This window comes from Symphalangus syndactylus, chromosome 1, assembly GCF_028878055.3.
Source record: "Symphalangus syndactylus isolate Jambi chromosome 1, NHGRI_mSymSyn1-v2.1_pri, whole genome shotgun sequence".
Lineage (NCBI taxonomy): Eukaryota > Metazoa > Chordata > Mammalia > Primates > Hylobatidae > Symphalangus > Symphalangus syndactylus.
This window is the reverse complement of record NC_072423.2, coordinates 39,285,001-39,299,810: the sequence shown is the minus strand read 5'-3', so window position 1 is coordinate 39,299,810 and position 14,810 is coordinate 39,285,001. Positions and strand designations below refer to the sequence as shown.

Here is a 14,810-nt window from a genome sequence, read left to right as displayed (position 1 = left end):
ATCAGCCATCCTATTGTCATCTAAAAGTAACCTTGATAATGGTGGAGCCCCTCCTAATCCATTTCCCCAAACACCTACTCCCACTCAATTCCAGCTTCTCCTTTTTCCTTAGTATACCCTCCCTACCTCTCTGTTGTGTCCTACCCGGTTTGTTGATTAAACTTATTGTTTGGTATTAAAGCAAGTTTCACTGCCTGTTCCACCCTCTATAATGACAGCTCCCATAAACCTTTACAAGTTCTGGTTTCTTACATTAGCTGGTTTACTATACAGTCACTACAAGAATGTCAGCATCAAACTTTAAAACAGTATATAGTAGCAACAACTCACATTTAATAGTAATTACTATGCATTTGTCACTATGCTAAGCACTTCATGCCTTTCACTCATTTAATCCTCTCCACAACATCAGGAGGTAGGTAGTAGTATTGTTATAGTGTTGAAAAGAGATCAGGGAACTTGCCTAAGGTTACTCAGTCAGTGAGTAGAGCAGTCAGCATCCACACCTGGAACCCTCTCTATGACCTGCCATGCTTCTCTGCCTCTGCTGTAATGGCAAATGCCTGCCTTGCCCTGCTTTCTCCTCCCCAGATTTCCCCATCAGGGCTATGCATAAGTATCAGTGGAGAGCAGCTCTGGAAGCCTCTGTTCCAGCAAGTGCAGAGAGTTGCTTGTTTCTCTTCCTCCTCCCAACTGCTGCTCCCCAAATGTGGAGACTTGTTTCTTCCTTCTCCTCCATCTTCCTCCTTCTTCCTCCTTTTCTGCCTCTTCCTCCTCCTTCTCCTTTTTCCCTCTACCGTTCCTCCTCCTCCTCCTCCTCCTCCACCTGCCCCTCCTCTCTGTTATCTTTATTTGTACCCTCTCCATACTTAGGACCATTCCTGTGGTCCTCATTAGCCCTCAGAACCATGACAAGAAGCCAATTGTTTTTTTTTTTTTTTTTTTTGGAGACAGAGTCTCCCTGTGTTGTCCAGGCTGGAGTGCGGTGGCACGATCTCTGCTCACTGCAACCTCTGCCTCCCAGGTTCAAGTGATTCTCCTGCTTCAGCCTCCTGAGTAGCTGGGATTCATACCACCACACCAGCTAATTTTTTATATTTCTGGTACAGATGAGGTTTCACCAAGTTGGCCAGGCTGGTCTCAAACTCCTGACCTCAAGTGATCTGCCTGCCTCGGCCTCCCAAAGTGCTAGGATTACAGGCATAAGCCACTGTGCCTGGCCAGAAGCCAAAAATTTGGACCCAAGTTTAGAAATGCTTTTCTAGAGCTCGGTGCTGTTCCTCTCCTTTTCTTCTTTCTGGTTCATAGTTACCATCATAATTGCACTTATCCTGTGCCCAGCAATGTGCACAGCACTTCACATAGGTCTCTCGTTCAGTCCTCTCATTCTTCTATGCGATAGGAATTATCTGCCCCATTTTACAGTTGCCAAGGTCATACAACCAGCAAGTAGCAGAGCCTGAAAATGAACTCAAGTCTGGTCGATTTTTGAGCCTAGATTCTTAATTCTCACGTGCTACAGCTCCTAGCCTAGGACCACAGTGCTCTAAGTCAACTGGATTTTAAGTGTGGTGACTGTGAGCATCTGTTCACCTCCTAGTAAAAAGCTTTGCAAAACTCTCACGAGAATTCCTCTATGCTTCTTTCCGATGAGGCTTTGCAAAGCTCGGTTTTCCCCTTTTCATCCGAGTGAATCTAAATCTGTCCCTTAGCCTCACGGCCCCTCACATTTAGTTAACAAGCACATAATGTGCATTTGCTATTTTCATCCGTGTGAAATTGACTGCCTCTTTGTGGTGTATCTAAACCACGCATTATTTAAACTTGGGCACACACATGCCACTTCCTTGGTCAGTGGAGTATGTTGTAGATAAAAAAAGAGGAATTCTTTTTTTGTTACTGTTTAATTGAAGTGTTTCATATATGTGGCAATCACAGAGGATACATATTAATGCACATCAAAATGATGAATGAGAGGTCTGAATTGAAACTGGCCAGTACTGTAACATTCTAACATTTTGTTTAACAGAAACATGTTGTGCTACAGAGCAGTTACTAAGAAAAATATAAATTATTATGGACTACTTAATTCCTTAGAATGAATATGAGTTAGCTTTTATTAATGGGATGAATTATGACTACAGAGGTTTCATAGGGAGTTAGAAGGGCATGTTAGGGATTCAACGGGACTTGGATCCACTCTGCTAGATCTAAAAGCAGGGACTTGCAAACTCAACAATTAGATAAACATCAGCTATTGGAAAAACATATCATTCAATGCCTCTCACTGGGGCAAGGAACTGTGCAGCCTTTCTTAAGATACAGTTTCAAAAGTTAGAGAATCCTAGATCCTTTCGAAGCACCTGTTTCTTATGGTTTCAAAGATATTTTAAGTGTTTCTCCTTTTCTCAAAGCTATAAGTATCACAATATTCCTAATTATGCTATCAAAAGCTATTGGCCATTCTCCTTCTTTCAATCTTATTCTAAAGCCCTGCAGGCATTCTCCGAATTCAAAATAACTGAAGCACCATGAGCTCCAACCTCCTTTGGAGTATGCAGAGAGAATACACTTTGCAGACCCTCCCATTCCTTGTGGTCAGAGTTCTCTTCCATCATGCAGTTACCTCTACATTTTGAATCCTGACTAAATGTTCTGGTGAAATTTAGTTTGACATGTTACCAGGAACCTGGTGCTATTCAAAAATGCTACCTAAGTATGTCATTCAGTTGTGCCAGTGATTACATTTAGGAAGCCCTAATGAATGAGGACCTTCAGGCTGATATTACTGAAATTATCACAATTATTTAAAAATCTTCCAGATGCTGATACAGGAATCATCTGGCACAGGAATTGCCAACTTGAGTTTTGTGATTTCTGGATTAATAACAAGAAGCATGCTGACATTCTAAAAAAGTGCCCTGGAAAAAATTAATTTTAAAAATATATAATTAGAAAAATAAGTTTGCAGGCCAGGCACAGTGGCTCATGCCTGTAATCCCAGCACTTTGGGAGGCCGAGGCAGGTGGATCACCTGAGGTCAGGAGTTCGAGACCTGCCTGACCAATATGGTGAAACCCTGCCTCTACTAAGAATACAAAAATTAGCCAGGTGTGGTGGTGTGTGCTTGTAGTACCAGCTACTCTGGAGGCTGAGACAGGAGAATTGCTTGAACCCAGGCGGCAGAGGTTGCAGTGAGCCGAGATTGTGCCACTGCACTCCAGCCTGGGTGACAGAGCAAGACTCCGTCTCAAAAAGAAAAAAAAATAAGTTTGCATACTATTTTCCCACTTTCCTTTCTCTGGAGAGGGGAATATGACTAAATCAAACTCCGGAAAGCTTGAAAAACACTACTGGGATGTATTTGTCCAGATGTGACCCAGACCAGGGCAGATGAATTTTAAAAATCTGGACACCTACCATAAAGTTTTAGGAAATTCCAAGACTCTAGGAGTAGAACTAACAGTTTTTAGGCTACAATATCTCCTGCCTCTAAATTCAGAATGGAATTTTAACATTAAATATGGATGGGAAATCTAAAACTACTAAAATTATACCAATTTCATTTAATAAAATAGATTGTGTATACTGAACCATTAAAGTTTAGATTTTCATATTTATACATATCTCAAGCATCAGGAAGCTATCCAGAACAATCTGAGAATGAAAGTTAACTTTTTCTTGTTTTCCCTACTTTAGAGAATGTAAATACCAAAGTAGTTCTTTTGTTTTAAAATCTATAATCTAACTATATCTAAATATTTAAATATATTTACATATTTAATTATATATTTACACACATTTTTAAAATACGTACAACATACACATAGAGATACACATATATCCATACACAAATACCAAAAAGTTCTTGTAAGAAATTTTATCTGTGAGTCACTTCAAAGCCTAAATAAAACTAAAATTTATGAATATTTAGGCAGACCATGGGAAGACTGCGTGTGTTTTGCACAATTGCTTAATACTTAGAATCACATTCTTAAGACTAATAATAGAAACGTAATCAATTATCATAAATACAATGAATAAAAGTGATTTCTTACTGAATACTGGGAAAGACGTGTTTCCTTTTAACACCTGGAATTCTTGTTCCAGTCGTCTCCGTAAATCTATTTGTTCAAATAAAACCTTCTGAAGTTCTTCTAATAAAAAAAAGAAGAATCATTTTACTAATCTTTACAAATAACTCTCCAGAGAACTGTTATATATGGCAATTTATTATTATAAGACAAAATATTTTACCAGTTTAAAAAGTGTTGCATAGACATAGGATAGATTTTGTGCAGAAATCCATGAATATAAATCAATGTAATATATTATTTTAAAGTATTATATTACAGTGTCATGTATTGATTGATATGTATGCATTAATCTCAATTATATCCACCCAATGGTCCATATATTATTCATATGTTGCTTGTCAAGCTAAAAATATGGTGTAGAACAAAAATATCCTCCTATTATCTCCATAGTCATTTAAAGCTAAGAGAAGTTCTACAGAATTGAAACTTTCATTTACCTTTCCCCATATTTTCTACATCCTTTTTGAGTGAATGAGGTGAGTTGGTTTCTTGTGTGTGTTCACCTTTTAAAAAAGCAGAAAAAATATTATTAGTTTTGTGTAGGCTAGTTCTGTAAGTTTTCCTTTACATTTTCTTTTAATATCTGCAAAACAGTTTATTTAATATAACCCAAAATTGGAAGTCCTCATAACCAAATGTTGTCCTCATTTATTCACATACAATCCTCCTGAAACACGGAGGGAAGGTGCAGAAAAGGAGGGCAGAGCCTGCCTGGCCTGTGATGGCAGCTCCGGAAAAGCAGATTCTTGAAGTTATTCCCTCTCCAGCCCCCTACTGCTATCCATCCTTTACAAGGAAGGAAATTGCTAGAATGGGCAAAACAGGAGTCTGGATAGTCAAGATTTCTGGTAGAAATCTGATTGGAGTCTCACTGCTCCTTGAAGGGAGGAAGCTTGGTTTGAATGGAAAGGTTCTCAAGACTAGAAGCAGGGGCCCAGACTTCTTGGGCCATCAAAATTTGGGACACTGAAAAAGAAATGTGAGGAGGCTTTGAGTTGTAAATGATGAGCCTGGAGGGGTTTCCTAATAATTGATAGTTTGTTTTTTTAAAAAAAAACAACTTGGGCCGGTGGCTCACACCTATAATCCCAGCACTTTGGGACTCCGAGGCGGGCAGATCACCTGACGTCAGGAGTTCAAGACCAGCCTGACCAACATGGAGAAACCCTGTCTCTACGAAAAATACAAAATTAGCTGGGCGTGGTGGTGCATGCCTGTAATCTCAGCTACTTGAGAGGCTGAGGCAGGAGAATTGCTTGAACCTGGGAGGCGGAGGTTGTGGTGAGCTGAGATTGTGCCATTGCACTCCAGCCTGGGCAACAAGAGCGAAACTCCATCTCAAAAAAAAAAAAAAAAAAAATCAACTTAAGGCTAGGTGCAGTGACTCACATCTGTAATTGGGAGGCTGAGGCAGGAGGATTGCTTGAGGCCAGGAGTTCGAGACCAACCTGGGTAACATGGCAAAAGCTTGTCCCTACAAAAATAGAAAAATTAGCTGAATGTGGTGGTGTGCACCTGTAGTTCCAGCAACTTGGGAGGCTGAGGTGGGAGGATCACTTGAGCCCAGGAGATTGAGGCTGTAGTGAGCTGTGATTGCACTACTGCACTCCAGCCTGGGTGACCCTGTCTCAAAAAAAAAAACAAATAAATAAATAAAACAAAAAGTAAAAAAAAATTAAAAATCAACTTAAAACAGAGAGACAAAATAAGTTAACTTAAAAAAGTTTGTAAACAGTTACTTGCTTGCTAATATCTCTTAACTGCTCTTCCTTGACCAAAGAAAACTATATTGCGCATAAAGGTTAGATCGTTATTCCTATTTCATTTACATGCTGACTAGGATGGCAAGTTAAGAAAATGTCTCTATCCACAGTCATGAATTGAGTCTACAAATCTGCTCTAAATAAACCAGAATCCAATCATTCGGGCAATCAGAATTTTTAAAAAATTCAACCTGCTATCCTCAATACTCACATAATTTAATCAAGCTTTTCATTTCTGTCTGAAGAGGTGTGGTAGAACAAACAAAGGGGCTCTGAGGCTTCATGGATCCGTCTCCCTTTGCCCCCATCCCTCCTCTGTGTCCCCAGAGCTCCTTGCACAGGCCTCAGTCATGGTACTGTTTCCTTACTCCCCTTCCTCACTCAGTGGGCCATGTGTTACTTGGGGGCACAGGCTAGGTATGGCCAGTGCCTAGCACAGTGCTGAACATACAATAAGCACTCAATAAAGGGTCTGCAGTTGTTTCTGAAAAGGATCCCAGAGGTCATAAATTCTAAATTACAGTAAGCATGGGCCAGAATTCATCAAAGATCTCCTTACTATTTATTTCCCTCAGCAAAAACCAAAATGTAATGGCCCTGGGCACTTGTAGAAGTACGGGGAGATTTCTTTGCTGAGGTAAAAATTTCTGCAAAGAGGGAAACAGAATTTCTCCCTGAAGTGGTGACCTATAACAGTATCATGGACAGACAGGAAAATTTTCAATATGATATTATCAATGGCAATTCAAGTGCATTTTACTTGATGACTGTGCGGAGTACGTTTGTGTGTGTTTGTGCATGGTGTGTGTGTGTAGGTAAATACATCTGTGAAAATATATGCAAATATTCCAGAACATATGCATCATTAGGGGAAGGAGCCTAATAATATCCTTGGCATCCCTAAGTTCCTTAATAGCAAGCATCTTCTCTAATATCCAGATCAGATTCCTATAGCCTCATTCTCATTCTCATCTTGGACATGATTTCTCTATAGGCTCAGATGTACTCTTGAACCTTGATATCTTGGCTTTCTTCTCCATATAAAAAGAAAATAGAGAGGAAATATCTGTGAAGCATTTTAAATATAGACCTCAATGCAATTCCTAGAAAAACACTATTATGTAAAACAAGAGTAACATGAAGGTTGATAACAAATCATTAATGTGTAAACCAAGAAAAATAGTATTTTGAAATGAAGATACATGCATATTATGTGCAGTCTCTGTTAACCAGTTAAAGGTGTAGAAGTTTCAAAAATACTGGCATACAATATTGAATCTGAACAACAGAAGAAAGAGGCATGCATGTATCTCTGCATTTATCTGCAGGGCATAATGACACTATCATTCTACAACTTTCTCAACCACTCAAAGCATGATTTAAATGAGATCTTTATTCCTGAATAGGCAATTCTAGAAACCATAGTCTTATCAAATTATAGACCAGATTCCTTTTGACTCATTAGGATATTTTGTGGACTGTTTGTCTTATATTATGTTTCAGTTAGTTGAATTTAAAAATTAAAATATGATATGTAAAATGCATTTCTTTCCTACTTCATAATTAGTAGCTTTACATTGGTATGAAACCACTAAACAAGCAGCTAGTAAATGGAAACTATATTAAACACAGGCAAATCTACTGATGATGTTAATAAAAAGCTTGTCTTTTCATCAGCTTTGTAGAGGTTTTATTAACACTTTGCATCGGCATCTATTTCAAACAGATATTTTGCTGCATCTTCTGGGTAAAATCTGCCAATTTTGAGCTTAGAGGATTCGAATGCCTCACTTACAAAGGGTTTTTAAAATGGCTAAATGTTAGGTAAATAAAAAGCACAGAAGCTTCCGCTGCCTTTTGTGTATCTTTTACTGGACTGTTGCCTTTTGTATATTACTAATCTGTGAAAACCAGATTGTTAATGGTGGTTAAAAATGACCTCTGGGAGCCTGGATATATTTGTTCACTATTACTGCTAATGGTTTCCATCTGGTTAAAAAAAAAGGCAGTCTAATACTAGATTAAATAAATGTGATTTAGTTGACAGTGATCTCCCAATTTTTCTAAAAATTCCATCAGGTTGGCTACATTTTACTTTTTCAGAATTAATGAATGGGTTTGGAAACATCCCTAAAGTGCTTACTTTTTTATCCCCTATATTCCCCTCACCCTTTTGTTTTTAAATATGGACTGCTTCAGAAATTTGTGTGTTATCCTTGCACAGGGGCCATGCTAATCTTCTCTGTATTGTTCCAATTTTAGTATATGTGCTGCCAAAGTGAGCACTGGATTCCTCTTTTGAAAAAGGGGTTGATGAGCCAGATGTGGTGGCTCATGTCTATAATCCCAGCACTTTGGGAGGCTGAGGCAGGTAGATCACCTAAGGTCAGGAGTTCAAGACCAGCCTGGCCAACATGGTGAAAACCCATCTCTACTAAAAATACAAAAACTAGCTGGGCATGGTGGCAGGCACCTGTAATCCCAGCTACTTGGGAGACTGAGGCAGGAGAGTCGCTTGAACCCAGGAGGCAGAGATTGCAGTAAACCGAGATCACGCCACTGCATTCTAGTCTGGGTGACAGAGCAAGACTCCATCTCAGGAAAAAAAAAAAAAAAAAAGAGGGGGTTGGGGGAAGCATAGCGATTCTAACAGTGTAGAATTGTAGGAGAGAAAATTATACATGGAAGAAGCATGTTTCTTGGAAGCCTGGCCTCAAACATATCTAAGACTGTAGAAAAAAACTGGTTTGAAGTTAGAGAGTAATGGGTAACTAGGGCATAAAACGTCTCCTGTGGATGGAAGTTTCCAAAAGCTGCTGTTAAAGGCCCAGTGCCATGGCTCACACCTGTAATCCCAGCACTCTGGGAGGCCGAGGGAGAGTGCTTGAACCCAGGAGTTTGATACCAGACTGCGCAACATGGCGAAACTCTGTCTCTACAAAAAAGACAAAAATTAGCTGGGAATGGTGGTGCACTCCTCTAGTTCCAGCTACTCTGAGTGGGAAGATCACTTGAGCCCTGGAGGTCAAGGCTGAGGTGAGTCATGATTGTACCACTGGCCACTGCACTCCAGCCTGGGTGATAGAGTGAGACCCTGACTTAGATACAAAAAAGAAGAAGAAAAGAAAAAGCTGCTGCTTACGAAGGTGTCTACACCAGGACTTTCCAAGTGCACATTTGCAGGACGTTGTGATCTGCATGGTTTCTGAGAATCCTGCTCACCCAGGAGGGTGGAGGCAGCATCGTGCCATATCAGAGAAACTACATCACTGCTGAGTGCAACTGGAGACCAGAGAGCCTGGAATGTCAGGAGTCAGCTTTCCTGGTCTTTCCAAGGTCCTCCAACGGCAGTGGTTCCATATTCTAGGTGAATGTTCCAACCCACTCTTGGTTCTGCCCTCACATGTCATTAGAAACTGGAAGTATGAGAAAGATGGGTGTGAGAAATAACATGCTGAAGCAGATACTAGCAGTAAATAGCAAATGAGGAGGAGATGGACTATATGAACAACACAAACAAGCAAAAAAAAAAAAAAAAAAAAACAGCCAACAGATTTAATAGCACTAGCTTTCAAGGTACTAGAATAATTACTTTCTCTTAAATATCATGGCAAGCCTCTGCTCAAGAACCTGCAATGGCTCCCTATGGTCTCCATCAAAGACTCCACTCTAAAGTTCTCCCCCTAAAGTCTCTAGGTTCTCCCATTCTTGTCCAGCCTGCTGAGCCATCCTGTCTCCTTTTTTTTTTTTGAGAGAAGTTCTCGCTCTGCCACCCAGGCTGGAGTGCACTCACACAATCCAGGCTCACTGCAGCCTCAACCTCCTGGGCTCAGGTGATCCTCTCACCTCAGCCTCCCAGGTAGCTTGGACTACAGGTGCACACCATCATGTCTGGCTAGTTTTTTTCTGTATTTTTTTTGTAGAGACGGGGTTTCACCATGTTGCCCAAGCTGGTCTTGAACCCCTGAGCTCATGTGATCCATCTACCTCGCCCTCCCAAAATGCTGGGATTATACGCCTGAGTCACTGCACCTGGCCCATCCTGTGTTTATTGCCTAACAGGCATTTATTTTTCACATCTGCTGCCTACAACTGCCTTATGTCATTTCTCTGTCCTAAGGTGCCCTCTCCTCTCTTCCTTGTGCAACCAAAATCAGAATGCCATCCAAGTCTCTTCTTGTTAAGGATTGAATGCCTGTGTCCCCCTTATCCCCAAATTCACATATTTAAATCCTAACCCCCAAGGTGATGGTATTAGAGAAGGGGGGGGGGGGGCTTTGGGAGGTGATTAGGTCATGAGGGCAGAGCACTCATGAATGGGATTAATGCCCTCATAAAAGCAACCCCAGGGAGCTCCCTTCCTACTTTTCCACCATGTGAGGACACAGCAAGAAAATGGCCATCTATGAACCAGGAAGAGAGCTCCCTCACCAATCACTGAATCTGCCAGTGCCTTGATCTTGGACTTCCCAGCATCCAGAACTGAGAAAAACAGATATTGTTTAAGCCACCCAGTCGATGGTATTTTTTTTTTTTTTTTTTTTTATCGCAGCCTGGCCAGACTAAGACATTTTTCTTCTGTAAGGCTTTTTCAACTTCTGCAAATCTTACTGATTTATCCCTTCCTGGGCTGAAGTTCTAAGTGCTTATTGTCTTTATTCTGCCCCTTTGTACCTGATGTTCTAGTGTTTTACAATATTAGTCTGGTCTTTCTCAGCTAGAAAATATACTTTCTGAGGGCAGAGAGATCCTACCCTACAGGTAGTCCCCATCACCCCTACCTTAGGAAAGGGTACAAATACATTCCACAAATACTTGTTGTACTTTTTAATTCATTCTGCTTTGTAAGAGAAATACCAACTAACGCTATTCTAAATCCTTAGTTGTCATGACGGGTTTTAAAGCATTAACTTGTTCCTATATGTGAAAAGCACATTTTGATCCATTTGTATATTCTGACTAAATTAGGCTAACAATACATTCAGTTTACTGGGGAAATTTGTGACGCTCCAATAGAAAATAAGTTTTGTTCTCATCTGACAATTTGAAAATTTCTTTCAGGAACAAACAAAACCACAGCACTAAATTTTAACCACGACCTGAAAATATTAATTAACATATATGTCTACTGTGGCCTCCAACAGCAAAAATATTGTACATTTTTAGAGCTCATTTAACTGTAAGAGCCAAATGAATGGTCAGGTGACCTGTTCTGTCGGTGGACATGAGAGAGGAGAAGCTGATTAAACAGTTATCACTCTTCTCAAACTGAACTCTGAATTCAATAAATAAGAGCATTTAAATATTGTGTCCTGCAGACATGTAGGGTATACCATGTATATGGGGTACAACATGAAACTTTTGCCATTTGAATAAAGAGCAAAAAATGTGGCATTCACCCATCCCTTCTATGGAAATACATTCTTTCTTCTCCCCACCATTTTCTTTCTTTCTTTCTTTCTTTCTTTCTTTCTTTCTTTCTTTCTTTCTTTCATTCATTCTTTTTTTTTTTTTGAGACAGGGTCTTGCTCTGTTGTGCAGGCTGGAGTACAGTGGTGTGAACATGGCTTACTGTAGCCTGTCCTTCTGGGCTCATGCGATCCTCCCACCTCAGCCTCCAGAGTAGCTGTGCCACTATGCCAGGCTAATTTTAAAAAATATTTTGTAGGTCTCCCTATGTTGCCCAGTCTGGTCTCGAACTCCTGGCCTCAGGGAATCCTCCTGTCTCATTCTTCCAAAGTGCTGGTATTATAAGCATGAGCCACTGTACCAGGCTGCCCCCAGTCATTTCATCCCTACTTGGTTTCCTACTCCTTGTCTTGGCTGTCTCCCTTTTAAATTCTCCCTTGAGCCAACAACTGGCACTTAGAAGCATGGCCCAGCCAGCAGCCCCAGGCACTAAGCAGTTGCTTATCACTGAAAGGGCCTCTATGTCCTCCCAGTACTGTTGTTGACAATTCATGAAAAATATTTGGAGAAAATGTTTTGTTTTGATTTTTTTTAATAGAAGGAAAATGTCTGTCCACAGAGGAAGTCTGCAGAAAAAAAGAAAGAAAGTGTGTTATTTAATTGCACACTCACAGGTAAATTTAGTAAATAATTTTTTTCTTTTTTTTTTGAGAGATAATCTTGCTCTGTCACCCAGGCTGGAGTGCAGTGGTTCAGTCTCAGCTCACTGTTACCTTCGTCTCCTGGCTTCAAGCGATTCTCTTGCCTCAGCCTCCCGAGTAGCTGGGATTACAGGCGGCCGCCACCACACCCGGCTAATTTTTGTATTTTTAGTATAGACAGGGTTTTACCTTGTTGGCCAGGCTGGTCTTGAACTCCTGACCTCAGGCAATCCACCTGCCTCGGCCTCCCAAAGTGCTAGGATTACAGGCATGAGCCACTGCGCTTGGCCAATTTAGTAAATAAAATTATTTTAGTTTAAGACTGTGTCTATACATGAGATACACAAGCACTCTAACATCTGGATGAAGAAAGGTATTATAATTTCAGTCAAGTGTCCAGATGTTTCCATAGTTTGTGCAGACTCATGTGCTAGCAGTGTCTGTGTTCTGCTGCAGGGGAGCGCACCCTAGAAGAGAAGCCATCTTCTGCATGCAAAGCTGCAAACAATCTTTGCATGCTGCTCCCAATGCACCTTCTTGCCCTTTTATGCTGGGCTAAGGCTCTGTTCTCCTGTTGCTCAACAGCAGGCACAGGGCCTGGCCACTGTTGAACAGAAGCTCCATGTATGCATGTTTAACTCCCAAATAAACTCTGAATTTTAAAATTGATCTTAGTCTTATAATCTGCTTCTAACTGAGATTTTCTGGATTTTTTATTTTCTCTGTCTCTGACACTCTTAGAGGTATGATTTGGATAGGGTCAAAATTAATCTAGTTAGTGTAACTAGTACACTTAAGAATAACCAAAATATAGCACAACATATGGCATAGAGAGGTTTTTAAAAACACTTTGCGCTAAGTCATTAAAAAATCAATTATATAAAAAGCAAGGTTAAATAATTTTCTCCTCTATCAGTGGGATATAGACTTCTAATTTCTTGGTGTTAAATTCTACATTGAATGACTTCCCCCGTGACGTCTGGCACTTCAGTGAGGTCACAGAACAGAAAAGAAAAAAAAAATCAAAATCACTGGAAAGCATATGCTACAGAATGAACTAACTAAATATTAACTCCATTAGTGAAAAAAAAAAAGGAGCAAGTGCAAGATTAACTAATACCAGTGGGATTATAGTAAACTAAGAGTTATGGCAAACTTTACAATTCATGATCAAAATTTATTGCAAGGTGTATACACGTTGCATCTTGAATCAGTAAATTAAATATCTTTGATTAGTCCATCTCGAGTTCATTTAGAAAGCTCTTGAGTTTTAGAACTGGTGTTGTGAGTTAATGCTGTTTAATTTTTTTTTCCTGGACATTTTTTCATTGCCCTTCTCTATCTCCTTGAGTTCTATATTTTTAACAATCATTAGTAAGAAGGAAACGTTCATAAATAAAAGTAAACAAATATCTGAAATAAGGAAATTATTTAATTTTGAATCCATGTATTGAAAGACTTCAAAATACATTGTTCATAACTAAATGTTGCTAGTAAACTAGAGATGGGAGGTTTTATCAAATTTTATAGGTAGATTAACTGAGGCACAAAATAGTGTAAGGGTTTAACTAATGTCACCTAGTGAGGGAATTAAAACTCAGATCTACTAGTCTATACTTTAAATAATTTTTCTTATTTTTTGCTTTTTTTAAAAAAAAATCATAAGCATGTTCAAAAATAGAATGGAAAAATGAATCAGAGTGCTTCCTCCGCTATATATTCATGAGAAGTGTAATTGCTTCTTACTATTCTCAGAAATCTGTCCATAGCATATTAAGTACACTAGAGAATCATACCAGTGAAAACCAAATTGATTTTAAAACTTCTATACATATAAAAAGATGCAGCCATGTTCACACTGCAATAGCACCGGCATTTCTCCAGTGAAGGGGATTGAAAAGTGGGGACGACTCCACTTTACCTGATTTCCTTGACCTGCAATAGCTTTGAGCTGTCTTACCAGCTTACTCCACTGCATTCAATTTCAGATCACTTAACTTCACTAAAGTTATTCAAAATGGAAATGCAAAACCTTACTCTGGGATTGCAATTGGAAATACTGTCATTTGTATTTTTGAGTAGGTAATATTTTGATGAAACTACCATCCCCCTTATCTATCTGACTTGGGTCTAATTTTAAAGGATCTATAGATAAAAGTTCTCCTGGCTTTTGGGTAATTTTGGCTGCTTAAGAACTTCATGTTTGGTCCCTCAATTATACAGAATTATATCTGGTGTATATAAGGTTAATGACCATTAACAGGGAGGTTTTAAAAAAATCATTTAAAAATATAATCTCTTCGAAATTGTTGAAAAGTAATAGTTACCAATAAGGCTGACAGATTAAAGAAAGGCTAAACTTAATTAAAATGATGAACTAAAAGATCAACTGGAACAAAGTATTGTTGCTAAACTGAATTTTTTTTAGGGATCAATTAAATATAGGTCTATATCTTTGTTCAGAGAAAGGTCATACAGATTTTCTGGTTAACTATATTTATAGTTGCCACAGGAGTGAAAAATTCCTATAAAAATCAAAAATTGCATATTGACTTATCAGGCAGTTTGAAAAGACATTTCATTCTTTTTTTGTTATAGCTATATAAGCATAGAAATAAAATATTGATTTTTCCAATAATAATGGTTGAATTAAACATTGGCTAAAGGGACACAGGGTTATATAAATCTTATCAGATGGTTTTTTGTGTAGACTACGATTGTAGTACTCATACTGCCTTCTTAGGTAATCTGTCTCCTCCGCTTGATTGGAAGCAATGTGAGGGTAGGGACTCATATTGATTTCTATTTCTAAATTCCCAGAGTCTAGGAAAGTACTTAGT

General features: G+C 39.2%; 1 protein-coding gene and 1 non-coding gene across 4 annotated transcripts in view; both read right to left on the bottom strand.

The window, feature by feature from the left end:
• The window catches only part of SKOR2 (SKI family transcriptional corepressor 2), a 45,663-nt gene that overhangs the window by 20,334 nt on the left and 10,519 nt on the right, over positions 1-14,810 (bottom strand). For all 3 annotated transcript variants that reach the window (XM_063639570.1, XM_055232889.2, XM_063639567.1), the window contains 2 exons: positions 4,535-4,600; positions 4,059-4,157 (listed from right to left, as the gene is read on the bottom strand). In XM_063639570.1, coding sequence (XP_063495640.1) covers positions 4,059-4,157; positions 4,535-4,600 — 165 coding nt within the window. The remainder of the gene's footprint in view (positions 1-4,058; positions 4,158-4,534; positions 4,601-14,810) is intronic.
• Positions 8,040-8,146, bottom strand: LOC129461150 (U6 spliceosomal RNA). The gene has a single exon (XR_008650403.1). It is a non-coding gene; the product is annotated as a U6 spliceosomal RNA (small nuclear RNA).